This window comes from Hydra viridissima, unplaced genomic scaffold (genome assembly GCF_058129835.1).
Source record: "Hydra viridissima isolate aposymbiotic clone 2 unplaced genomic scaffold, HvirCarnegie_v1 scaffold_10, whole genome shotgun sequence".
Taxonomy (NCBI): Eukaryota; Metazoa; Cnidaria; class Hydrozoa; order Anthoathecata; family Hydridae; genus Hydra; species Hydra viridissima.
The window spans coordinates 6346985-6374449 of NW_028324309.1; the positions used below are offsets into that span (position 1 = coordinate 6346985).

Here is a 27465-nt window from a genome sequence, read left to right on the forward strand (position 1 = left end):
TATTATTTATTATAACAAAATACTCAAAAATAGTTGTTTATATGTTGGAATTTGTTATAAAGATTGAGACAGTTCATTTGCAGAAGTTCATTTTTCATGAAGTGGTTTGCCATCACAGTTCATTTGCAGAAGAATTTAGATTGCTTCAATAAGTTTTAAAATTTTAAAGGAAGAGGCAGACTTTTTACGGCTTTAATAATAATAGTAAAATTTATAGCAAGATATTTTGTAATATATTACAGTAAATATGTCTTTATTATAAAAGCACAAAGCTTCCATAAAACATAAAGGTAAAAAATTATGAGGTTGTTTCCAAATAGGAGCGAAAACACAAAGTAAAATGTTTTTAAATTAAATCATCTTAATAGTGTGGATCATATGATTATTTAGATAAAAAAAGATTTTGATTACTTAGATAAAACAGTAGCCTTGAGATGAGTTAAAGAAAAGTATGGGAAAATGCAAGGCTGTTGTAAATAGAAACTTTAATGTAATTAAATTTTGTTTTTTTCGGTTCTAACATTACTCCATAAGGACATTTATCCTTTCTGAATTTCTTCATGAAAGTTATGAAAGCTCAATTATGGGACTTTTTTAAAGATTCTAAAAGTTGTGAAGATTTAAAGAAAAAGAAAGAAAGTCTTACAGTCAAAATTTGTTTGCAACTAACATTTAACATTTTTAGACTTCATTCCTCGGAACGACCAAGACGTTGAAGTCATAAGGTGTGCAAGACAGTCCAAGACGACCATCTAAGCGTGGTAACTCTTCGTCAATCGGTTTTTCAAACCGAAAGTCTTTCACTAGTCGTGAGATTAAGATAAACAACTCTATCTTTGCCAACGTCTCCCCTAAACAATTGCGAGGTCCGCTTGAAAATGGCAAAAATGCTTTCCCTAGTTTATAATTGAACTCCCCGGATTCGTCCAGCCAACGTTCGGGATAAAAACTCATAGCGTTTGTCCAATGAATCTCATCGTGATGAATACTCCATAAGTTTGTTATTATTAAAGCTCCTTTCGGAACGGATTTACCACAAATACTACTGTTTTCCATTGCCTTGTGTGACACTCCTAATGGTGATACGGACGAGAGTCTCAGTGTTTCATGAATTGCGGCTTGCACAAGGTGAAGCATTGGACGATCATTTAAACACGGATAACGCTGACCTCCCGTAATATTAGCAATTTCATTGTAAAGCTTATCTTGGTACTCAGGCCAATGTAATAGATATACAATAAACCAAAGAACTGTGTTTGACGATGTTTCTGATCCAGCAATTATAAAATCGTTTATAAAAAACTCAATGTTATCGTCGGTAATTTTCTCAATGCGACCTTTTCCCATTTCTGCATCTGAGGAGGCTTTTATTAAAGCATCAGTCACGTCACGTAAGTTGTTTTCGTCATAAGTATTTCTATGTTCCTGAAGCTTTCGCCGCAGAAATGGGTCACGAAGTCGTTGATATTCGGCAATGTTTTTTGAGGCAGCCGTGGGAAGATAGCAGCCATGGAATTGAAGAAATCAGACTGGTTATATAAAACGTACGGACAATTAAGTTTGAATATCTAATGATATCCTGAAACTCTTGATCATCTTCTTCATACCGATGAAAAATGAGGATGGTGCAAATGATGTTGAGGGTAGATAGTTCTTAAAAAAAAAGAGAAATTCTTTACTTTTTTTAAAAGTCAAAAAAATAATTTTTTAAAAACAAACTTTTATTTTTTAATGATATATTTTGATTAAGTTGTTTAGAAAATAAATATTTTACCCATTTTTTTCTGAAAATAGAAAATATATGATGTCACATGTAAACATACTCCACTTTTTTGATATCGCGAATTTATTAATCAATGTCAATATCGTATAAAAGTAGCATGAGAAGGAAATTATCATATTATAAAAAAAGAATTTCACAAAATTTATATAGTTACAACCATAAAAACGACTATTAGAAGAGATAATATATATAAAAATAAATAAAATATAATCTATATCAATAACATAAGGATTATTGATATAGATAATAAAAGAAGAGGACGTCATATGAATTTTCTTTGTTCAACATTGTTCCAAATTTTTGGAGTTACCCTAACCTGGCTACCCGAGAAAACCCTTTGGTGGGGTGATAGAGTATACTCCCCTGACTTCAAAAATGTAACCCCTGATATCTGAAATTGGGAGATGTGAGAGAAAGTCTAGTTCCAAATTTGGTATATTTCCTTCAGCTATTCCATCAGTTAGCCACCTTTTTACAATATTTCGCTGAAAATCTTATAACTATTCATTCAAGTTTGACAATAAACAACAGTAGCAATATGAATTCACTTAGATTTACGCAAAGAAGCCATTTTATAGCAATAAACTCTACACATTTTAATAAAGATAAAAGTTATTAAAAAATCACCCCAGCCCTAACTTAACACTAAAGTACTGGTAAAATCAAGTTAATCCTGACGAATTATAAAAAAAAAACACCAAACAAAGTGCATTTTTCCTCATTTTTCAAAATATCTTCTTCACGAAATCATGAGAAAAGTAGAAGATTAATTTGTATTCTCTGTTTTAAAAATGCATCTAGAGTTTTGAGTGACTTTTTGAGGCATAAAATTAAAGAAGTAATCAAAAAAGGGGTCGATTTTGAAAACCCCTGTTTTCCCTCTGGATATTATGAGATTTGTCGGATATCACTGAGAAACAACATCGATGGAATTCAATGCAATATTACGGAATTTTATGATTTTTCAACAACCAATATTTCTAAACAAACTCGATATTTTGTTCATTGTGAATAAGTTGTAAGTGAAGCAGCACGGGTTAATGGTAAACTCAATGATCTATTAGCTTAGATCTCATTATTTGAGAGCCTAAAACCGTCATCTGTAGCCAAGGAAAGATGCTCTTCTTATTTTTCGATAATTAGCAAAGGAAAACTTCGCAACTGCACAACAACTACTCTTCGTGAATATCTAGCTGAAAATGCTTTAAAGAATCAGCTTGCAACAAACTTGATTTCAAAAAAGGCTCTTTTTTTACCTCCATCATCTCCCTGGGGTACGCTTCAACTGAAACAACCACAAGGAGAAAGTCTTTTTCCAGTTTTCTTTAGTAATATATACAAAATGATATATGTCAGCTGTTTCATTTCAACTGACTACAATTCAATTTTGTAATTTTTTATCAAATCGTCCCCAGGATTATCCCAAGCTTTGCAAATACCAACAATATCTACTTACCTAACAGCACAAGACCTGGCACAAGTTCAACTAAATACTAGGTTGTCAAATAACAAAATGATAAATCATCCACTCTGAGTTCTGTTGCAAGTGAAAGACTTGTTGAAGCTAACTTTCCAACTAAGTTTCAAAATCTCGGGAAAAAACTCTCAGATAAATTTCCTGCAACAACTGTTCTGTGCGACATCAATAAAGAGCAAAGATCTTTTCGTACCGTCGTTAGTTATAAAAAATAAAAACGCATCCGTGAGTTTCTTTTGGAAAAAAGATCGAACTCTTCAGTGGACCTCATCACAAAGATTGGATTAGATGGTTCGCGTGGGTTTTTGAAGTCAGTTTTAGAATCATGAAAAAGAAACCTGAAAAGAATCAAGCTGATTCATCAGGCCTCTAGTTGCATCAAAAGTCTTCCAAAGACTCTGATAAGAAGTGTCAAATGCTAGTAGCCGTAGGAGAAGATGTGCCAAAACTTATGATAAAGTCAAAACCATTCCTAATTTTATTCAAGCACAGGTAATTTAGTTTGTTGCTTCATGTGACGTGAAAATGGCCTGTATGCTTTGCGACCTTCAGTCTCATTTTAATATGCGTCTATGCTGCTGGTGTAATATCAGTGCCAAAGAGCTGGAAAAATCAGGCTCTTCTCGGACAAAAAGCACACTAAAAAGGGCCAATGAAGATTTTTTGAAGTCTGGTGGAGATGTTAAAAGAGCCAGAAATTTATCTAATGCTGTGCAAGCCCCAATTTTGTTCAAAGATTTTGACAGTCTCCCAATCATTGATACTGTCGCTCTTTTATGGAGCTCCACCTAATGATGGGTGTAGTTAGCCACGTCCTCAAGGCCTTAAAAGTAAAATCGCCTGAAATTATTGAATTATTGATTTCTATTCATATTTTACCTCCACCTTTTCATTGAGGTCAGCTTGCAGGTCTACAGTGAAGTCTTCTATTCATATTTTACTTCCACCTTTTCATTGAGGTCAGCTTGGACTCTACAGTGAACAATGCACTGAAACTCTTCACCACTTTTTTGCAGGTCAGTGGCAGAGATTTGAGAGAGATAAAAGTAATTATTGTGATAAGAATATTATGTTCAACTTGATTTTTAAAATCTAGAGTTATTGTGCTTCATTATTTATCTGGTTTAAAAAATATTTATTAGTTCATCATTGTAGCTGATATGAGTGAGTATAACAAGCATTAATGATGTAACGTATAATTTATGATGAAAAATTCAGAATTTTAGTTAAAGAATAATAAAGTTTTCCAAAGGTGCATATCTTCATTTTTATAGCTCCTCATTTATTATGAGAAAAGTTCATCTAGTAAAAAGGTAAAAAACGGCTCTCATCTATAATTAAAAATGGCAAAAACTTACCAAGTTTTGAACTCAATTTTCTTCGGCATCTTCCAGTGCCTAATTTTGGGATTTACATTTTTGAAGTCAAAGGGGTATATCCTTTTTTTAACCCACCAAAGGGTTTTCTCGGGTCTGCCAGATTACTTCAACTCAGATAATTAGGAACAGTGTCAACAATGCATTTGCCAGTCTTTAGTGAAATCTTTAAGACGTCATTTTAGCGAAATCTTTAAAACTTCATTTTAGTGAAATCTTTAAAACGACTTTTTAGTAAAATTAGCTTTGAAGATGATGAAAGCATTTTAAAAGCAAAATTAAAGTCAAGATTTTTCTTGAATAGAAATCTAACGGCTAATATCTTCATGTTTTATCTTGGCTGTGCTCATTTAGTGAGCTGCATGACTGCGATTAACATGAGTTTTAAAATGCCGATACACCGCCTACAAACACGAAGAGTGTTGTTAACCGGTCATGTTAACAATTTTAGCTCGCTTCTGGGCTTCAGAAGTTTTTACATTCGAAAGTTTAAGCATCCTACTTACAATTGTGAATATGTCAACAAAATCAATCACATGGCGCGTAGGAAAAGATCAAAGGCGAGTCAAAAAGCTTTTGCTGGCAATTATTTTTCTTATCCGATAATCGACGAATATCGATAACAAGCATTAATCATGGATCAGTGCGCTTATAAAGAATCAACAATTATTCATAACTTTTATTTTTTTTTGATAAATTGTTATTTCGGCCGAAATTTTGTCTTGCCGCACTTAGCAATTTTTTTTTTTATAAATAGCAAAGCGAGGATATACAACTGATTGTTCTCTATCAGTATCAGTTGTAAAAACAATTGCAAACGAAAATTCAAGATTGCTCGGCATCAAGCATGACCGTATAATCATTGCATATCTTGCATACCAATTGCTGGCAATCGACAGCTGGTCATGTTTATCAAAAATATCCGAAAGCGAGCATAAGCAATTACTATTAGATTAACGATTAATGGTTTAACAACAAATGCCAAAAGAATGGTTGATGCTCACCTAACATTTTACGTAAAGCTACTGGTTGTCCATTTGTTTTAAACAACTTCTTATGTAAGTGACCGCTCTCATCCGCTGCCAGTTTTTCCATTCCTGTCAACCCATCTGCGTATGTCTTTAAAGAAGAAGATGCGAGTTTCCTTAAGGTGTTGAAAAGAGGACTAGGATTATTGTTGATGATACCGTTAACAGCTCTGTTATCTGAAAAAGTTATGTTTACAAATTTTATAAAAAGATAAAAAAAAAGTTGATTTAAATCAAATAAAAACACAGATTAAAACATGATTATTCAACATGCTTACTTGGAAGATTTCGACGACCAGCAAATATTGAGCCTTTCTTAATCAAAACTTCTTGAATGCCTTCTAAGTTGTTTACAACAACGTATCTGGTTGAGCCAATACTGAAGCCAAAAACATCGCCATATATTTTTCCAAGTTCAATAAACCTTTTATACGGCTCTCCTTTACGTCACAAATGGATGTTTCCAATTATCGGTAGAGGTATTGGTCCTTGTGGATAGCTCCAACATTCGATAAGATGTTTGATGTAAATGAAAACAATGGAAATCAACGGTGGAAGCAGAAGAGCGCCAACGACTTCAACAAACATAATTTCAGTTCTTTTCTCAAGAACAAAAAAAAAATATTTTTATAAAAATTTCTTTAATATTCACATGAAGTCACAGAAAGTCACAAAAAGTCATAAATAGTCATAAAAATAACTAATAAGCAGTTTATTTCAAGCATCAAGCCTAAACTTTGTCATTTGTTGAGAAAGTTGTTGTTTGAGATTATAAAACGCTTTTATAATCTCAAACAAAAAGCGTGAGAATTTTAATAGTTGAATTGGAGTATGGGCAGAGATTATTAAAGGTTTAATATTTCAATAGATTTTATAATAAAGTTTAGAAAAGGTTGTTCGATGTTTTCTCTTTCGATTAAGGAATGGACAAAATGTGTCATAGTATTATTACTGCACTGTTACTCGTGTCGAAGTTTGGTTTGTGACCTGCGAGTTCGCTAGGTAATTTATATAATCTTAAAAAATCGTAAAAAAAAGCAGAACAAAATGTTTATAAATCAAAGTTGAAAAATATATGATCACTTTTGTTAAGATTAGTTTACAAATATTCGAAAAAACTAAAAAATTACAAAGGAAAAAAATTCCTTTTGGAAACAAACTTGTTCAGCAGCATGTCATTCGGAGGATTTGACCCATAACCATATTTAACCAAGTATACCCCAATATAACCAAATAAAACCAAATATAACCAAATATAAACAAATATAAACAAATATAAACAAATGTAACCAAATATAACCAAATATAACCAAATATAACCAAATATAACCAAATATAACCAAATATAACCAAATATAACCAAATATAACCAAATATAACCAAATATAACCAAATATAACCAAATATAACCAAATATAACCAAATATAACCAAATATAGCCAAATATAACCAAATATAACCAAATATAACCAAATATAACCAAATATAACCAAATATAACCAAATATAACCAAATATAGCCAAATATAACCAAATATAACCAAATATAACCAAATATAACCAAATATAACCAAATATAACCAAATTGTATAATTTAAGAATGTTTTTAGAAAAATGCAGTTTCTGCAGTTTTTTAAAATTTTGCCTCATTAAGGATACTATAAACTCGTTTGTATGCATCAGAATAAATGGACTGATTTAGAGTTTTGCTCACCTTAAATTCTAAAGCCTTTTTAAGAATTCTTTTCGAAATGGAGACTTGTTTGTAAAACGCTTGTTTTCATTGTCAAAAAGCTATAACATGTGCTTACGAAAAGCAAAAAAAAATACAATTAGTTATAAAATGCGCAGTTCAATCACAAACAAAAAACTCAGAATAATAATATTATTTAAACAATCAAAGAGGATTTAGCAAAGCTTATGAAACTTGCTGCGCAATTTAATTTTTTTGGGTGAGTAAACGTTAAGAGCCTCTGTTTGTTACACTTAATTTAGTCATTCCAAGTATATTTAAACCCTTGGCTTGGCATTCCGAAATATTTGCTTGGTGTTTTACACTATGATGGTGGATGTTTAAATCATCTCAGAGGATATTTATATCATTTACGAGGATATTTAAATCATAAGTTCCTAAACTAAGTAGTGTGTTTGCCAGTCACATTTCAACAGCTGTAAAACTACCATTTCGAAACCAAGATGTTCTAGTGTTTGTTTCAAAATATTAGGTACAAATTGGCTGCCAACAACTCTGGAAGCTTCTGACTGCGCCTTAAGGTGACAGAAAATTTATTTCATGACAGGGAGGCTCCTATAGTAAATAAGTTAGATTCACAATTGCCTCAATTTTACCATGAACTCTTCGTTAAACTAACAAAAGTTAATTGTTTAGTTTTTCTTATGAAGAGGTTTTCTTGGGTTGAACTTTAAGATTGCGTTGGGTTTTGAGAAGAATAGAATCATAATGAGAATAAAAAAGCATATTTTTGCTAAAGCAATGAATTGGTGCGTGACCATTATCTAGAGGTTTTTAAGCACTATAATCTCTTACACCTATGATAGATCGATAATGTGGATGCAGGAAAATTAAACTTTTTCATATCTGTTCCTTATTATATTGAAATAATCTTTATTAGTATAATAACTAAATGCGTTTCTGCTTTTTTTTAAGATACAACTCATACCTATTATTTAAGCTATAGTTCGTACCTATTTTTTTTTTTTTTTTTTTTAAATTACGAACTATAGCTTAGAAGAACAAAGTATAGCTTAAAAAGTAGTAGCGCAAAGTTCTAGTAAATACATTTCTCAAATAACTTAATGTAGTTTAATATTGTAATATAATGCGATAATGTAATGTGATATTTTATGATAATAGAGTATAATTTGATGGTATTACAATAGAAATCTTAAAAATCCAACCTGTTTAAACTTTAGAAACTTTATAAATTGATTTTGTATTGATATCCTATACCAGTTTTAGCAAATGTAGAGTAAAGATAGTAGTATAAGGTTCCGGGTAATATGATGATTTTTCTCTGACTTGAATGTATCTGTTAGAATAAGTACAATTCCTTAAACATTCCTGATACGCAAATTATGGATTGCTTAAACTGTCAAAATCTGATTTACAGAATGCTTGCAGTCTTGATACTCCGCAGACTTGCTATTCCGTAGACTTGATATTGCAAAGTATGCCAGCTGTTTGAAATCATGGAAACGAAATAAGAGTTCAAATAATTTCTGATAGTTCTTATATTCGTCAGAATATTTTTTCAATGGGCAACGCATAGATATGTAATACTACTGACATGTGCTACAGCCGACGCTTTTTACGACCAAGACGTGTTACGACCAACACGAGTTACAGTTAACACGCGATAGCAGCAAAAGTATCACTTAAATGGCGATCAAAATCCACTTGCTTACTTAATATACTTATTGCGCAAGCAATTCTAGTGACAGAAGAACTTTGAAGAATGATTTCATTAAATACAAACATGACAAAACAGAACTTTTTATTTATCTTTCAAAGCTGCTTATTTTAAAAGTATTGACCAATAATTGTGCAAATTTCAAAATAGAGGGTGAGTAAGCGGGGCGATAAACTGTTTTGAAATATTACCAGAAAGTAAATGAGTTTCCACTAACTAAATTGTTGTTGTTGTTGCTGTTTTTTTTTTAAAATACCAATAAAAAAAATTGTCTTAATTATACTCAAACTATTTTTTTATGAAATTATTAACCTTTTTAGCAAAATACGGATTTGATTAACATGATAACGAAATCCGATGCAGTATGTGAGTTTATTAAAAAACGTTATTTTATAATGCCTAAAACTCAAAACACGGTCGAAAAACTAAAAATCTCGTTTCATGGGATAAAAAAGTTAAGAGCTGTGTAACGAAGTTTCTGTTTTGAAAAAATGTGGTGAAAAGTTAAATGCATCTACTCACGATGGAGTTGCAGTAATGCAAAAATATAGATGTATAACTCATACAGAAACTTAACTGTGCCACAATCACGGTATTCAACTGGCCGTGACCGATGTTTACTACAAAAAAAATCATTAATCTGCGATAGCCAAACATGTTTGAGTGACTAATCAAACGAAAAAGAGGGCTTTTAAAAGCGGTGAAGCAAACGAATCAGATGAAGATAATGATTCAGATTCATTTTAGCGATTATATTATAAGCTATCGAATCGCGGCGACATTTTTTATGATATCATGGAGAAAACTGCTCACGAAAGCAGCAACAGAGTATTTCGAGGTACCATCTTCGCGCTAAAGTCTGTATTGTAAAATTTAAGTAAAGTGATCATGTTTTTTAAGTTGTTAACCGTTCGCAACTCCATACAACAAGAGCATGTTTTCGAACAAGAAAATGAAAACTTGATGCTAAAACTTCACATTAAAACTCAGTGGAACTCATTAGTTCCTATTACTGAAATGATGTTAAAATTGGAACCATCCATTGAAAAAGCAATTTTGGATATTGGAACAAATAGTTTTTACTAGGAAGTCGATTTTAAATTTAGAAGATATTTTAAAAGTGTTAAAGCCTATTGAATTGGTTGTTAAGAAACTTATTAAGGATAACTCAATGATTTTAACCAGTGAAGGTTTACACATGTTTTTATTGAAAAATCTTTATGAGCAAACGTTTAATTTTAGTGTAGTGATGCTAGATTCACTCAAATAGCGATATGATGAACGGCGCAATAAAGATTTAGTGTCACTAATGAGATATTTGCAAACCCAATTCAAATTTTTTAGATTAATTATTAGAGTCGATCAAAAAAGGAACATTTAATGTAATAAACTTTTTTTTGGTTTAAATATCTTCAAGTGATGACACAGGTTTTGATGAAGAAGATTCTATCTTAGCTTATCACGAAGAAGACGCTTTTATCCCTGATGACAATAATGAAGTTGTAATGATGAAAATCAAACATGAAAAATTGAATTTTTTCAACATCATCTTCAACGATCTTCGACAATATCTCAACCCATGGGTTTAAAAAATTTCTTGCTTGTTCTATTTCTTTCCATTCTCGTAATCGCAAATACTGCATTATATTTGCATATAATCGCAAAAACTGCATAATAGTTGTTTAAACAGCAGTATTAAAAAAACAAAAATAATTTGCCAATTTGTGAGTAATAAAATTATTCTTCAAAATGCTTTTTTTGTTACCGGAAAGTTATACCGAATTTCAAACTGAACTTTGACTGCCTCTACAGTGATACTTTCGTCTGCTAGCATATCTTGATTGCAACTCGTGTTAGCCTTTACACGTTTTGGTCTTTACACGTGTTACCCGCAACACTTGTTGGTCTTTACACGTGTTAGCTGGAATATGTTTTTGCCGTAACACGTGTTGACCGTAACATTCAAATAACACGTATTCACGTAAACACCTATTGACCGTAACACGCATTTTCCATGGCATATGTTTGACGTATTACGTGTTGGCCTTTGCGTAGTTCAGTATAAAATATTCGGTCCATTACAAAAGTTATGAGAGCTCATTTGACCACTATTTTCGCTTTAAATGTTTCTAACAAGAAGGAGAACGGAAAATTGCAAAACCAATAACTCTTTTTATGCTCAGGAACTCTATAATATAAATTCCACTACCTAGCAGCCTCCAGCTGAGGCTAATAATGATTTAAACGCAGTACTCAGCTTGCAGCAAGCACTGTTCCAAAATAGCCGGTTCGGAAAACAATTTAGTGACTTCTTATCCATCACCGTGTCAGGGTTCTGAATTTATATCAAAATCCATCGCTTTTGTACATCCCTCTAAATTTGTTTCCTTAGATTCTATCTTATCTCCATATGCCATGTTTATGACTCTTTTTCCTTTTTTCTTTCTTTTTCGTTTTCCCCTTCTTTTTTTGCATCTGTTTATAATTCCAAGTTATCTTCTGTTGTTTTTTCCATACCCATTTAAAAGAGTAGCTGTATCCCTCTTCTTTTTATTTTTACCACGTTTCTTTTTTTCTGAGAATTTTCTTGAAGCATCAATTAAAATAAATTTGGAAAAACAGTACAAAACAATTTGTTACAAATTATTCACACTTTCATGTTCTTAGGATACCGTTGAGTCCAAAAAGGAATTCATGAAAGAATGTTCTGGTCTTCCAAAGTAGCATTCTTTGGAAAAATAATCTGCAAATTGCAATAAAACAAAATAAAATTCTATAAGACATGAACCAGAAAAAATCTGCGCGTGTTCTGACGTGGTGTTTACGGAAACCGTACATCATTTAAAATGGCTAATTGTTTTAAAATGTGATTGTATTAATGTTGTTCAAAATTTAAACAACTCTGTTATTAAAACAATTAGCTTTAATTGAAATGTCATCAAATCAAGATAAGAAGCGAGAAAAAATTTTGCATTTTCTCGTTGAAAATCCTGGTGTATCAAACAAAACAATTTCTAAAGAGCTGCAGATTGCTTTGAGAACAGTGCAGAGCGTTGTGAAACGATTTAAGGACACTGGTACAGTCATAAGAAAATCAGGAAATGGAAGAAAAAAATGTTTTGTTAGACGAGATCTTGGTAAAAAGGTAAAAGATGCCTTAGACAGAAAACCGGAGATTTCTGTTCGAACATTAGCGAATAAATTTAAGACAAGTGCTTCCTCTATACAAAGAGTAAAGAGAAATTGTGGTTATAAATCTTATATAAAGAAAAAAGTTCCTCGTCGTGAAGAAAAGCAAGAAAATGTCGCAATTCGATGTTCAAAGCTGCTCTATAAAAAATTATGTGCTAAAAAATCTTGTTTGATTATTGACGATGAACCTTATTGTGCTGCATATTTCCGATCTCTTCCAGGACACCAATATTATTCAGCAATTAATCGCAAGAAACTGAATTCCAAATATAAATGCATTGGAATGCAAAAATTCGCTAAAAAATTCTTAGTTTGGCAAGCAATTTGTGAATGTGGTGAAAGAAGCTCTTGTTTTGTGACTACGGGAACAATTAACACCAAAATATACATAAAAGAATGCCTCAAGAAACGTCTTTTGCCGTTATTAAGAACACACATGGGTAACCCGTTATTTTGGCCCGATTTAGCATCATGTCACTACTCTGGGACAACTTTAAACTGGCTTAGAGAACATAAAGTAGATTTCGTTGAAAAACACTGCAATCCACCAAATTGTCCCGAACTACGTCCTATCGAAAGATATTGGGCTCTTGTCAAAAGAAAACTAAGGTTCAATGTAAAAGAAGCCAAAAATATTAAAGACTTCAAAAATAAATGGATGAGAGCTACCAAGAAAGTCCAGCCGAAGACTGTGCGAAAGCTGATGTCGAGTGTAAAACGCAAAGTGCGTGCGTTCTCACGTACAAAACTTCACAAACTTTCTTAAGTGAAATTTAAAAATATTAATATATGTACTTTCAAAATATACATAACATTAAATATCGAAATACAATTGTTAGATAAATATCCTTTGTAATGCCCGCGCAGATTTTTTCTGGCACATGTCCTAAATTCAATATTGATGCAGAGCGGACATTTTTTTCATAAATCACGCAAGGTTGTTATGCGACGGAATTACGAGGGATTACAAAAAGGTCAGCAGCAAATGTTTGTAAAGACCTTTAAACGGTTATATATAGATGTAATGTTTTACTTTTGTATTCGAAATATTCATATCATTATTTTTAGCAATATTTAAAAAGTGAAGTTGATTGACGTTTATGAAAACCTTTAGGTGTGCTTTTTAAAAAGACAATCCAAAAAACAAGACGATTTCATCAGTTTCGCCCAATCATCTAATGATACTGTAAGCTTTACACGAACACGCGAGAGTCAAAGTATATCAGGGTGTTTTACATTAAAGAGTGTGAGAAAAAGCGATGCAAATTTAAAATCAATACATTGAAACTGAATGTTTTCTATTTAAACCATTTTCATTCCTCTTCTTGGAGTGGTGAAAGAGACTGCCTTTGTTAAAAAAGAGTTAAAAGACATATTTTCTTATTACAGCAGTTGTTCGCTTGGTCTCTGTAAATAACATACCATTTCTTTTGAAGCACCAACTACCATAAATGGGATTGTGTACACTTTAAATAAAAATGCCATAAAGAATATATTAACAAACAATTCGTTGATTTCAAATATATAATGAAAAATAATAATTATAAGAAAAAAACCGTGATTGTAAAAATGAATTCATTTAAAAACACCTTTTTTTTAGCTTAAGAAAGTAACAATAGGAAACCCTTGTGATGTGAGTGCGATGTGAAATCTTTATGATGTGAGTGTGAGCAACTAAACCATTTCTCAGCCTTTAGAGAGAGAGTTTCGCTATACTTTGTAATAGAAAAACTTTTTATACATAAATAGATATATAATCATAATTGCAAAGTGATTTTGGCTGTTGTCAAAATTGACTTTGATAAAACCAACGAAAGGCTGGGTAAAGCTAATTTTAAATACTAAAACTAAATATACAGTTTTTTATTTCCTTCTTTTCAATTTAAGCAATTATAATAGATTTCATGACTTCGAATTCACTCGTTCATACTAACTTCTGGCTAATCAGAGAAATTCTTTAAAAAGTTATTGATAAAAGGACAAATTTCTTTTTTACGGCAACAGCAATTGAGACTGCCATTTTGATTCAACCCCATCTCCATAGCGAATAAGAACTGGATTATCGAATTGTTCCGATTTTTTTTGTTTTTATCAATATATCTGAAACGCATGATAACATGACCCTAACATTACCTTTTTCCGTGATAACTTAAATGCTCATTTAGCGTTTTTACGAGTAATTACGGTTTTTTAGTTTTTCTATGTATGAACATTATTTTATTCCCAAATATAAAATTTGTTTACCTTGAGAAAATGTTGCCATCTCGAAGTTTATAATCCTTTTCCATGCAATTATGTCCCGATTAACAAATAGTATTGATGCAATAATGAAGCGAAAATTTACGTCAATATTGATTACCAATATCGGGCCAATATTGATTAACATTATCGCGCCATTATGGTTTGCTACTCGGGTTGTTAATTAAAATTACCTAAAACTAATAATCGTAAAAAAAACATTTCTCACAATGTTGCTTATGAACTATCAACACATTTGTATACAATACGTAGTTTGTCATTTTTGAAAAATGTGTTTAACGCGTTTAATTGAATAAGATTTCTGTATTGAAAGGTTAAAAAGAAATAATGTGTTGTTATTTTTTTCTTGAAATTTTGTCTAAATGTATAAACAATTCAGATTAAATGCTTAAGCATTATAAATAATTGTAAATGAATGAAAAAGAAGTTTGTACTATTTTTGTTATCATTCGCAATATTTTTAGTAGAAACAATCCATTCTTAAGGAAACTCAACACTGCCTAAGACCGTTATACTGATCATTGAGCAGAAGCATTTACGATATTCCCCACATTTTATCCAAAAACGTTCAAGAAATTTTTGTTTAAAGCTAGCTTAAAATTGTTTTAATTGAGTTTTAGATATTCTTAGTAAAGAGAAATAAAGCACTCACTCGCTAGTGACAAAAACGACTAATAGTGTCGTACCATCACTGTCATTATACATCATCATAAACCACTGCGATAAAAATAACACAAATGTTTACATACTGTTATATGGTATAAATACTAATAAAGCATTGTAAGTTACAAACCGAATTCTTGTAAGATGTCGTCCTTAAATAACGTCATTTTTATTTAACAAATGTTAATAGATGTCGTTTTTATTATCGTTCAAGCCTGCGTCTTCTTTTTGTTTTTCGAAATACTTTTGAAAGCTATGTTTTCGTCTTTCTTTTTTCGAGAATAACTTTAAAATCATATGGACGCAATGTGATACCAAACTGGCCTTCGAGACTTGGTAAGTCTTTCCCTTGGACAGACTTGAAAACAAAGTTTATTATTAAACCAGAGATTATTAAAAACAGCTGGTTTTTAGCTAAGTTCTCTCCCAAACAAACCCTTGCGCCGGCCGAAAAAGGTTTAAAATACTTTGGGGAAGTAGATTTAAAGTGTCCATTCTCATCTAGCCAACGTTTGGGATCAAACTTATTTGGATTGTTAAAGTATCTTTCGTCGTGGTGTAAAGCCCATAAGTTTGTTACCACTATTGAGTCTTTTGGAATATTTTTACCACAAATATTACCATCCTTCAACGCTTTATGAGCCAAACTTAGTGGAACAACTGATACCATTCGTAGAGTTTCTTGAATAAATGCTTGTAGCAAGTGTAGGGAATGTTTTTCAGCTAGTGACGGATATTTGTAACCTACAGCTTTAATGATTTCTTCATAAAGTGCTTGCTGATACTCAGGCGAGTGAATAAGATATAAAGCCATCCAACAAACTGTTAAAGCCGTGGTCTCGGTGCTTGCAACAAGCAGTTCTATTAGCAATAAAGTAATGTATTCCTTCGCAAAATCACCCTCAAAGCTCTCTTTGTTTGCTGAGAAAAATTGAAGCATGCTGTCAGTAACATCGCCAATGTCTACTTTGTTAAACTTTCTCCAATGAGCTTCAACTTTTTTTTCAACCCATGGATTCAAAAAATTTCTAGCTTGTTCAATTTCTTTCCATTCTTGCAAAGGCAAATAACGCAACCACTGTATAAAAGTTGTTTTGTCTGTAATGCCAGAGTTGTCGAGCAGCAGTTGAATACTTTTGACCACATTTTGAAACTCAGAGTCGTGTTTTAAAAAGCGCTCATTAAACAAGTATCCACAAACTACATTAATGATACAAAAATCTAAACAAAAAGAAACAAAAAGTTTCCTAAAAATTTGGTATCATAAAAAGATCTTTTACTGTTTACTACATCAAAAATGTAACATAATTTCGGGATGATCTATTTTTTTATTTCCCGAGTTGGTTTTGAATAAAGAAAGACAACAAAAGCAATCAAACCTACCGACTTCGCTTCGCAAATTAACTTCTTTTTCCGAACATAAAAGTCGCTTACAAAGTTGCTCTCTCTCCAACGCCATCATTTGCTCCTGTTTACACAGCCCGCCTGCATACTTTTGAAATGAGGTGTGCATAGCTTTTCTCATCGCTTTTAAAGATGGTCCATAATCTGTGTGCGATAAATTTTTATACCCCCCTGTGAAAGCGTTTGAAGAATGTTCGTTCGGTCTACCACCAAACGTGGAACCCTTAGTTATCAAAGCTTCGTGTATGCTTTCCATACTATTGAGTATAATTAACCTCTGCGTACCAATGCTCACGCTAAACACGTCTCCATAATATTTGGCTAAAGATGCAAACGTTTTGGATGGGTTTTTACCAAACTGATGAAGGTTTCCTATCAAAGGTAACGGAAATAATCCCCGGGGGTATTTAGTACAATTCCATAAATGACGCAAATAATCAAACAGAAGACATAAGCACACTGGAATTAGAGTAATGCATATTACTTGCGATATCATTTTTTTTTCTTATTGTTTGTAAACGTTCAGCCACAGTAAAAAGGTTTTAAGGAAACGTATAACAGTGTGTAATACTTTTCTACCTGTTAAAAATTTATCTTCTTTGACTTATTATCTGACTTGTTTGACCGCACTATTTGCATATTTATCTTATCTCGGTCTGCCTCATGCACTTATGCATCAATCTTTTGCCAATTTATCTGCCTGCCTAAGTCTTTCAATCCTTAAAAGATAAAATAAAACTTTTGTCATAACAGAAAAGAAAGAGTATTTATGAAAAGGTGTTGCATTTTTATGTGCCAAAGTAGGGAATCAGTCTTTATCGAAAATTGTACTTTAAAAAACAAATAAAAGAGTAACAAGCAAATAATATAGTATACCTATACAACATACCAATAGAGCATACCTATACAGCATAACTATAGAACATACCTATACAGCATAACTATACAACATACCTATACAACATATCTATACAACATTCTTATACAACATACCTATATCTATGGTCAGATTATTCTAACGGGAATTGAAATTTTCAATTTTCATATGATAGTTTGTAGCGGTTACTTAACCGAAAATGGAGTTGCTGTTGTTTATCATGTTATATTTATTGACCATTTTATAATTAATACTTTCATTTTCCACTGATCACAGCTCACCGGTTTTTATTTTTAGAGAAATTTAAAAAATTTTCTTTTTCCGAAACTGTTTATCAAAAAGATTATCAAAGTTTTTAAAAATTGTGACGTTTAAGTTTTGCTCCATTTATTTCAAAGTTTCTTTAACTATTGATGGTTTTCTCAGGCCAGTAGAGACTATAAAAACAGGGCCAACTTAATGTAGTGAGCTTGTATAGCCCACATATGGTTACATGAAGGAGGGGTAAGGTTATTTTTCCGGTCACCATCCTTGTAGTAAATTTTTTTATGGGTTAGACTTTTTGATTCGCTTTTGCTTGTGGGTAGCATATCCTTTTTAAGTTGTGCTTTTTTGTCAGCTTTTTTTCATCTTTGTATCAGATGATTGCATTAAGAGTAATCAACCTAATGACCAATGAGCAGGAGCCCTCCAACTGAATTTCGTCAATTTTCTTATTTAACTGTTTGAATGCGTTCAAAGCCTTAGATGTCAGCTTCGTGTCAACTCGGCAAAAATTAAAACGTGAATTTAAATTGATTGCTTAACGATATATTTAGTTTATTATTGTTATATTTACATGAAAAAACTTTTCCGGCCACATAATATACATTGACTAGGAGCGGATCCAGGGTGTAGCAAGTGAAGCAATTGCCACAGTCAATTCGGACTACATTTATTATTATTTTCTACACACAGCTATAAAAAATTATATATATATATATATATATATATATATATATATATATATATATATATATAATTTTATATGTATATGTAAAATAACAGAAAAACTTTAGATCAAATTTTGGCCGCTGTCATAGCTTAACTAATTTCACTAAATCGAAAAATAAAATTTTCGTTAAAAAAAAAACCGAGTTTTTATAGGGTTTTGTCTCTCCTGTTCATAAATTTTTGTAAGAATGTCAAACATTTCGCAGCGTAGCTACTTAATTTTGACTGGGAGTGAAATAAAATGGCAAACTATGTGTTGCAAATGTAGCAAAATCCTGTTTGTCATATTTTCAAACAACTCTAAGCTTACCCCCGTGCATTTATAATAGTGAATAGATAATTAGTATCACCTTTTTATTAACGAGGAGATCTTATATAAGAACTAAAAGTCATTAACCGAGAACTTGTAGCAAGTGTAGCAAAAAACTAAAATTGTACTTGGTTGAATTAATATTACTTTATATATGGTTTATAAACTTTTTTAATGAAAGAAAGGGAGCTGTATCAAGCGTTATAAGCAAACAATCATTATTTAATAGATCAGATTAAATTATGTAACACCGCCGAATTAAACAATTTCTGCCAGCAACACTTTTTAAATTTTTGAAGGGTATCTATATCTTAGGAAAAACAACAAAAAAAAAGGTCCTCCGTCACCTAGTTACGCCACTGTTGCTGTGGTTCTCTGGTTTTACTTTTGCAACAGTCAATATTTTTCCTGGATCCGCCACTGTTGACTCAGTAGGATGTTAAAGACTTATTTACGAATAATAGCGCGTTGAATGTTTACATCGAGTTCATAGAAGGTCATGAGAGCATAAACGTGGCTCGATATACGCAAATCCGAATTCGTGAGAGGATAATAAAACTTTCATTGTATGTAAAAACGTCCTCGTGAAATTGCTTCACTATTATCGATTGGTAAATCAAGCCTGAATGATATTATTACAAAATATCATAGTGGATATGTCATTGTGGTTTAAAAGACCGTCTATGTTGTAAAAGACCAAGGAAAAAATCAAAAAAGTAGATTGTATCATTAAACGCAAACCAACTGCACATGTCAAAAAACTGCCGAAATAGCAAAAAGGAGGAAAGCCCAGCTAATTTTAGTCGTAGCACTGCAATCAATGATGTGGGACTTTTTGGTACTGTAGGCCTTGAAAAATCAGTAAGAAGAATAAGAAAACCCAATTAAAAGTTGCTTTATAGCACCTAAATTAAAGGAAGATTGTTAAAAAGTAGTTTTCTCAGACGAATTAAAGTTTAATTTTTTTGATAAAGTCGGTACACAACTTGTACGACATCCTGTTGGCAAGAGAAATAAAATTTGCTCTCAAAATCCAAAGTAAAACACGGTGTTGGAAATGTGACGGTTTAGGAAATTTTCTCTGTGCAATAAGTCCCTTGATCATGATGAATTGAAATATGAATGCTGCAATTGACATGGATATTTCAGAAATCAATTTCTTATCTTATACTACAGAGTTTAAGATTTCAGCAGGATAATGATCTAAACACACATCCAATTTGTTAAAAACAGTAGTTTTCTACATCAAATAGGAGAGTTTTAAGCTATTCATCTCAATCAGGGGACTTTAACCCAATAAGAAACTTATAGAAAGTGCTTATAAACTTATAGATTGTCAAGTGAAAAACCATAAATATTCAATAAAGCAAATAATAAAATTATTCAAGTCATTAAAGGAAGAATGGGACAAAGTTTCACTTAGTTGTATAAATCGTTGTGTAGCTGTTATCATTGCAAAGGGTATGAGCTAGAAAAGGTTAGCATAGAAAACTAATTTAAGTCTATTATAAAACATGTGGGTCAATAAGTTTTCTTATAGTAAAAAATGGCGGGAAACTTTTGTTAATATAACAATAACTGTAATACAAACATTCACAAACGTAAATATTATTCTTTTGCTATGTTATTTTGTTTCCTACTTTTTCTCATTCTAAAATCTCATTGTGATAATGAACTTTTATTCTTTTTTTTTTTTTAAATAAGTTAGAGTAAGAAACATCACTGGCCTGAAACTTTTGTATGTTACTGTGCGTAGTACAATTCAACAATAAAATAGGCCAAGCATTAGACAACAAGAACTAGAACCTCGGTGCAATAAAAATTTTAATGTTTGAAAATGTTTCTTTAAAAGATTCGATGCGAAATTCTGAAAAATTTCTTCAACTTTTTGAAGCAAAATTTTCCGAATGAAAATTCTTTAGCAAATAAATGAATGTTGTGTTATATAAATAAAATGTTTGTTGCTTTATTAAAATCATAAAAAAATAAAAAATAACTTACATAATAGAGTAATACTTTAAACTTTTTACCAAAAAAAAAAATATTTTTCCGAATTCACTTCTTAACTCTTTATGGTTCAGAATTAATTTTTCTTCTTGTAAAACTTTTTTTAATGCCCTTCACACGTGGAACAAATTATATAAAATGATATTATACATAAAATATCGCTAAAATTTGTAAAATCATCAAAAAATGTGTTTTTTTGCTGATAGCAAAAAAATGACAATATTCAAACATCGAATAATAATTTTATTCAAACATTAAAGCGAACGCAAAGCTTTGGTAAAATTCTAAACACTTTAATGACACCAATGAGCAAAGTTGTCAAAGTAAAAAATCACCTTTAGAAGTTGAAGTTATGAAACAGTTAACTCGAACTTTTCGCTTTAAGCAAATGTGTCTCTAAAGCAAACGGACTTTTACATGAGGAGTGCTAAAGTTCAAATGTTACACAACTTGACTAAGTTTTATAATTTAGCATTCTTTCAGTAAACGCTTCAGCACCATGGTCTTCCGTCAGTATCCGTCAAAATCAACATACGTCATTTATGACGGTGCTATTGCTTTTAGATTAAGATTATTTTCATAAAAACTGTCCCCTTTCATCACAAACATAAAAAATATTTTTTTAACTTTTCCTAGAAGTGTCGACGTCTAAATTGACGGTTTTTTTCTAGATTTTTTTTGGAAAGCTCATGTTTAAAAACAGAATGAATATGTTGTAAATATTTTACTAATTCTTTTTTTTAAACATCTATTTAATCCATTTCAGTCAGAAAAAAAAAAAAAAAAAGAAATTGAAAACAAAATTACCGCGGTGTGACCTAACAAAGTCCTATGCTTTAAGAAAGTCCTAATTTAAGAAATGACAAATTTCGTGTACATAAAAATAAACATTTAGAGAAAAAAGTTTAGTTATTTTATCTAATTAGATATCTAGTTAAAACAACAAATTTATTTTCCGCAAATGTTTCTGTTATATATACGAAGCTTGTCATTTCTTAAATTAGGACTTTCTTTAAGCATCGGACTTTGGTCACACCGCGGTATTTTAAGAATGTTTTTCTTAAGAAAAACAACGTAAACATCACCCTCACCAACATAAACACCACCCTCACCAACCACAACCACAATTCTCAGTAGGATTGTAAAGTAAGATTTTTTGAAAAAAGCCTCTATTTTACAACAGATTTTGATACATTTTTTTAAAATCAACTATAAAACTTTAAAATTTCTACATTTCAGAAAAATATAAAACGTTAATTTCTTCTGTTGATAAGAATCAGGTTCCAAAATAAACAAAATTTATAGGTTAATTAACGCGAATTATATAAAAATTATTAAACGAATATATATATATATATATATATATATATATATATATATATATATACATATATATATGTATATATATATATATACATATATATATGTATATATATATATATATACATACATAGGGGAACCTGTTGTACCTCTGACCACTTTTTGTTTCCGGGCGTTTTTTTGCTCGACGGTTGAATCAATTTATACCATTCAAAGTTAATGTTATTCTCTTATATTTTGCGCAAAAATTATACTTTTGACTTTTTTCTCATTCAACCAATAAGTATCATTTTTGAGCGTTTTTAAAAAAGTACTCAAATAGTCAATGGTACAACATGTACGTTGTACCTTTGACCGAGGTGTGTTGTTCCTTTGACCGTAATGTTATTAATAAGTTCTTATGAATTATTTGGACTTTTAATAAGTAATCATGACATATTACAGCTTTGCTATATGTTATAAAGAAATTTCTAGCCAACCACATGTCAATAAATGCTTATATAAAACCATTTTGTAAGAAATTAAAGACACAGCCGCAGCAAGTTATAACCAAAAAACATTTTTTGATGGTCTAAAGTAAAATTTTGTTTCTTGTCACTTTTATATTACAATTTCAAGTAAAACGTTTTGTTGTAATTCAATTTATTAATTTTGCTTTGAAAAATAACTACTAACTGCAGCATTACATAAGTCTCCCTTAGTTTGGATTTTTTGATACATTTTGTTTTGTATCTAGTCTTGTACAAAGGGTCATTCATTGTCCTTGTACTTAGGGCCGTGTTTTAAAGTAACACCTACGGTCATAATCCTTATGATTTTGCTTTTTTGTTTTTTTGTAGTAAATAAAAGAAAATGACATCAATTATCAGTACTATTTCGATTTAGTCACATTTTTTTCAGTTGGATGCTATTTACATGGGACGGTTCGGGTTAAGATTGGAAACTTCAAATGTGATTGAATTGTACAAAATGTTTTTAATTAAGTTGTTACTCTCTTTTAGATAATTTAAGAGCAAAAATATATTTCTATAACTTGCTATACTTGCAATTAGAAATGAACTCATTGTACCTAAGTTTACCGATTTTAAAACCCTTTTACTTGGCGGAGTTTTATATTTTAAGTAATTATGTCGATATCAATAGGAAGTAATTTGTATGATATGATCATACAAAAAATCTGGCCCTAAGTAGATTAATATCCCCTAAATAGGTTTTTAACTTAGAAACCTCTTAAAACCCAACCAAAACTATTTTTAGTTGTCAGATTCATTTAGATTTGACCATAATGCTTTTTAGAGGAAATCTTTTAATGCAGACAATGAAAAATATGAAAATAAAATATATTATATTAAAAAACATTACTGTACAGTAAAAGATGTCAGATCAACATCAAACATAAGATACTGGCGTCTAGATGATCCATGACCAACACTTGGTGATGGAACTTTCATTATAATATCTTCAAGTTCTACATCATAAACATTGTCATCTTCTCGTATAAATTTATTGTCTCCTGATTTCTTAAGATACTTAACTTTGTAAACTAAACCAACAACTTCAATAACTTCTGCCACATAATGTCTAGAGTATTTCTTTTCACTTAACTTGACAAGTAAGAAACTTCCTGAAACAATTTCACTATTTTCTGATTCATTGTCAAGTATATTTATTCCAAAATCAATTTCATCAAAACTTTCATTAGTTAAACTTGTGTCAGAATGTTGATTAAAAATAATCTGTTTTGCCATGGATTTTATTTGTCTTGAAAAAGGTTTTTGACATTGTTCATTATTAGATTTTGAATGTAAAATAACTTTCATTTCAGGTGTATCAGTTAAAATGCGTGATTTTCCCTTACGTCTTTTTGAAATAGCTGCCTTTCTTAATTTGGCTTTTGGGTGAGGTCGTATTATTTCAGGTGAAACAATTTCCAATGTTGATGGTAAATTGCCAGGAGTGGTTTCAACCTCATTGCTATCATTAGAAATGCAAGTTTCAGTATCCACTATTGGCCTATCAGTAACAGTTGCAGCTAAGAAGTCAATATCAGTAAAAATATTTTCATTAAAGGGAAAAAACCCAGTACATTTAAAACTGTTAACAATATTAATCGGTACAAAAGCATGAGGATAAGCTTGACCAACAAGGTAAGATATATCATAAATTGTAACTGGTTTACCAGCATTTCCTGGTGATATCATCCAATTATTCATGGCATTATTATAAAATATTTTAAATGGACCAAAAACACCACGATCAAGGGGTTGCATTTTGTGGGTTGTGTGAGGATGAAATGTCATTAAAATTATGCCCGATCTTTTAGCTAATTCAATAATAGAAATGTTAACATGACTTTCATGGTTATCCATTAACAAAAGAACTGGTTTTTCTACCGAAGGTCGTACATTACTAATAAAATGCTCAAGAAACTGCAGAAAAATGACTTCATTTGACCATCCAGACTTATTAGCTGCTCCTACACTTCCAGGAGGAGCACCATTCAACATGTAGTCCTTAAATTTTGCACGCGGAAATACAAGTAATGGTGGAATGCTACTTCCAGTAGCATTAATGGCTGCAATCATTGTTACATTATTGCCTCGTTCTGCACTAGTCATACTTCCTATTTGCTTTTTGCCCTTTGGGGCTAGGATTTTTGGTGGTACATGAACTGTGGTAATTCCTGTTTCATCGCAATTCCAAATGTTTGATGGCTCAAAATGATAACGTTCTAAAACATTTCTATAATTTTTAAACACAATTCTTACAGTTTCTTTATTGAATGCAGAAGATCTACCAAGACTTGTTGGCTGCGGTTTACGTAGGGATAACTTATCATTATATCTTTTCCGAAAATCTCATAGCCATTGTTCACCAGCACATTTATTCTTTATCCATGAAGTTTCAATTTTTTTATGGTTTGCTAAAGCATACTCATATGCAAAGAATCTGATTTGCTTTAATGTAAGCCCATAATGCATATTTGCAGCATCTGCCAAGTATTTTACCAAAATTAATTCTTCTTTTGTTGAGAATACTTTTTTTGGTTTCTTAAGTGAATATGAATACTGGGTTCTTCCAGATTTTTTAAACTGCTTTAACTGATATATCAAAGTTGATTTTTTAATGTTGCAATGTCTTGCTGCTTTACTTAGACTCATTTTTTGTTGAAGAACAAAATTCACTGCATCAAACATATCCTTCTCGCAAATCTTCTTACGAAAAACACCAACCTTACTCCTTGGCATTTTAAGATTAAAACATATTAACAGAAATGATTATATATTTATTTGTTCTTACTTCCTTATTGCTGTACAGAAATCAAGTACAACTATATAATCAACTTAATTATCAAGCTGCTACAGCTGCCAACTAACTTAATTATTAAAACTGATTATCAAGCATTATAAGTACATAAAAATATACATTCCAATAATGGATTGTGTGTCAAGTGTAAAATTTACTCTTATTTATCAATAAATTAAATAAAACAATGCATAAGATATAGAAATATATAAAAATATAATTTGTTAATATTATTTTATCACTTATATTATATTTAAAACTTTCAAAATACCAGCAAGAAAGTAATAGTACGCTTTTCGCTGATTTTTACATGCAAGAGTACAGCTGTCTGATAAATTTGATGAAAAATTTCATAAAAGTGTCCTCTTTAAGTTCGCAAAAAATTAAAGCGCAGTACAAACCAGTCAAAGGTACAACGTCCTACGCTGGTCAAAGGTACATGAGATGGGTTTCTTCAACAATTATCATCTCAAACCCCATTTAGGGTTAGAAATAATTATTTAAACTTTTCCATAATAAAAAAAAGATGTTGGTTAATGTAAGTAATATCATAAATTAGCCAAACAACTATTTATGACAGTTTTGTTATTAAAATAAGATAAACATAAATATTTACTTTTTAAGAGCTAAAACTAATAATTTCTTGTGGATCAACACAATCTTCCCCAACCATGATATTTTAAGGTAAAAAGAGTCGTCATGGACTAATATTTCAAATGGCACTTCAATTTTTTGCAAAATGATAATAGTCGGCCAATATGACAGAGTGACTAAAGGTACAACGTGGTCAAAGGAACAACAGGTTCCCCTATATATTTATATATATATATATATTTGATGATTTCATTAAACATTATATGAAAATTGGTTAAAATTTTACAAAATCATCAAAAAAAATTTTTTTCTGTTATTTAAATAAAAAAAATACAACCTTGTTTTATAACCTCGTTGTTTTGATCTGGTTTTAATCAAAATTAACTTGTATGACGTTTTTATACCAGATTTTACATGCTCGAAAGAATGCTTTCTTAAAACACCCTCCCCCTCTCTCTGTTTTATTAGTCATTTATGAGATACTTTCGATTTGTAATGAGATTTTTGAAATACGTAATGAGACGTTTATTAAAAACGAAAAAGTTATAAATGGTCAAGATTATCAAACAGCCCTATGAACATTTTACAAAGGACCAATTTTTCTCAATTAAACCGCTCATATGAAAAGTAAAGTCACGTGGTCAACGAATTTCAAATCTACTCTTTATCTCTTCAATTATTATCAGCCTCAATAAAGCTTCATTTCTTTGTAGAAAGGTATCATGAGCTGGTGATCCCGCATGAAGCACTTGAAGACAAACTTAATTAAATGCAAAGTTGCGCGCAACTTTGTGGCTGTTGCGCTAAATAGTTATACGGTTATAGGCAAGATGTTAAGAAACCATATGTTCCACTTTGTTAATAAGAAAGAGAACTGAAAAAAAAAAAAAAAAAAAAAAAAAAAAAGGAAAGAGAAATAATTGAAACCAGAGAAAATCAAGTTTAAGCTCTATTTCGAGAAAATTTGGGTTTAATTGTTGAACAGAGAAGAGACGGTGGAGCTGGAAACATTACCACTGTAAATGCGGCCTGAGTTTCCCATGGGAATGTCGAAGTAACAGCAGAAATCTTTAATGTAAGATTGATGAAAACATATCAATCGATTGGGGAGTTTTGTCTTGTGGCTTTGCTGTTGATGCTGAAAAGTTTAGAAATTTCTTTTGTAAAACCTCAAGAATTAATTTTGACAAAACAATTTCACGGTTTATAATCCCACACTCAACACTCAAAACCTACACTCCACAAAATCTTTTTTTAACGGAAAAAAAACAACTTAAAAATCTGTTCTACCTGAGGAAGCAGGTGAAGAAAACAACAAAACCCTTCGGAATTTTTGAATATACCATTCAAAAAGAACTTGTTGGTTTGATGAAATGTCTCGTTTAACAGATTGCTAGGTGTGAGTGATATAGGAAATCAAAGGATGTCTTCTGAAAAGCACAAAAA

The 27465-nt window shown here is 31.0% G+C and overlaps 1 protein-coding gene, 1 long non-coding RNA gene and 1 pseudogene across 5 annotated transcripts; 1 reads left to right on the forward strand and 2 right to left on the reverse strand.

Annotated features, from left to right (window-relative positions):
• Nucleotides 1-640: 640 nt before the first annotated feature.
• On the reverse strand, nt 641-6856 carry LOC149882876 (steroid 17-alpha-hydroxylase/17,20 lyase-like; annotated as a pseudogene). Its single transcript, XR_016456492.1, has 3 exons — nt 5943-6856; nt 5641-5841; nt 641-1653 (listed from the first exon to the last, which is right to left on the reverse strand). The product of XR_016456492.1 is annotated as a steroid 17-alpha-hydroxylase/17,20 lyase-like (transcript).
• LOC149882877 (uncharacterized) lies at nt 6512-9063 on the forward strand. Its single transcript, XR_016456493.1, has 2 exons — nt 6512-6666; nt 8795-9063. It is a non-coding gene; the product is annotated as an uncharacterized LOC149882877 (long non-coding RNA).
• A 6222-nt stretch (nt 9064-15285) lies between these two features.
• On the reverse strand, nt 15286-26426 carry LOC149882878 (steroid 17-alpha-hydroxylase/17,20 lyase-like). 3 transcript variants are annotated; one of them, XM_090099302.1, is made up of 4 exons: nt 21135-21559; nt 17192-17331; nt 16592-17071; nt 15286-16429 (listed from the first exon to the last, which is right to left on the reverse strand). In XM_090099302.1, exons 3-4 carry the CDS (start codon nt 16866-16868, stop codon nt 15462-15464), a joined length of 1245 nt encoding a protein of 414 aa, XP_089955428.1. In that variant the 5' UTR covers nt 16869-17071; nt 17192-17331; nt 21135-21559; the 3' UTR covers nt 15286-15461. The 3 variants fall into 3 exon arrangements, with proteins under 3 accessions (XP_089955428.1, XP_089955427.1, XP_089955426.1); XM_090099301.1 differs by lacking the exon at nt 21135-21559 and adding an exon at nt 26357-26426 and having other exon boundaries at nt 16592-17331; XM_090099300.1 differs by having other exon boundaries at nt 16592-17331.
• Nucleotides 26427-27465: the final 1039 nt, after the last annotated feature.

Bases quoted from the DNA above. Each gene is read 5' to 3' on its own strand.
- LOC149882878 (XM_090099301.1), bottom strand. From the start codon at position 17,108: ATGATATCGCAAGTAATATGCATTACTCTAATTCCAGTGTGCTTATGT. The intron at 16,430-16,591 runs GTAGGTTTGATT...CTTTTTGTTTAG, and splicing joins TAATTTGCGAAGCGAAGTCG to ATTTTTGTATCATTAATGTA.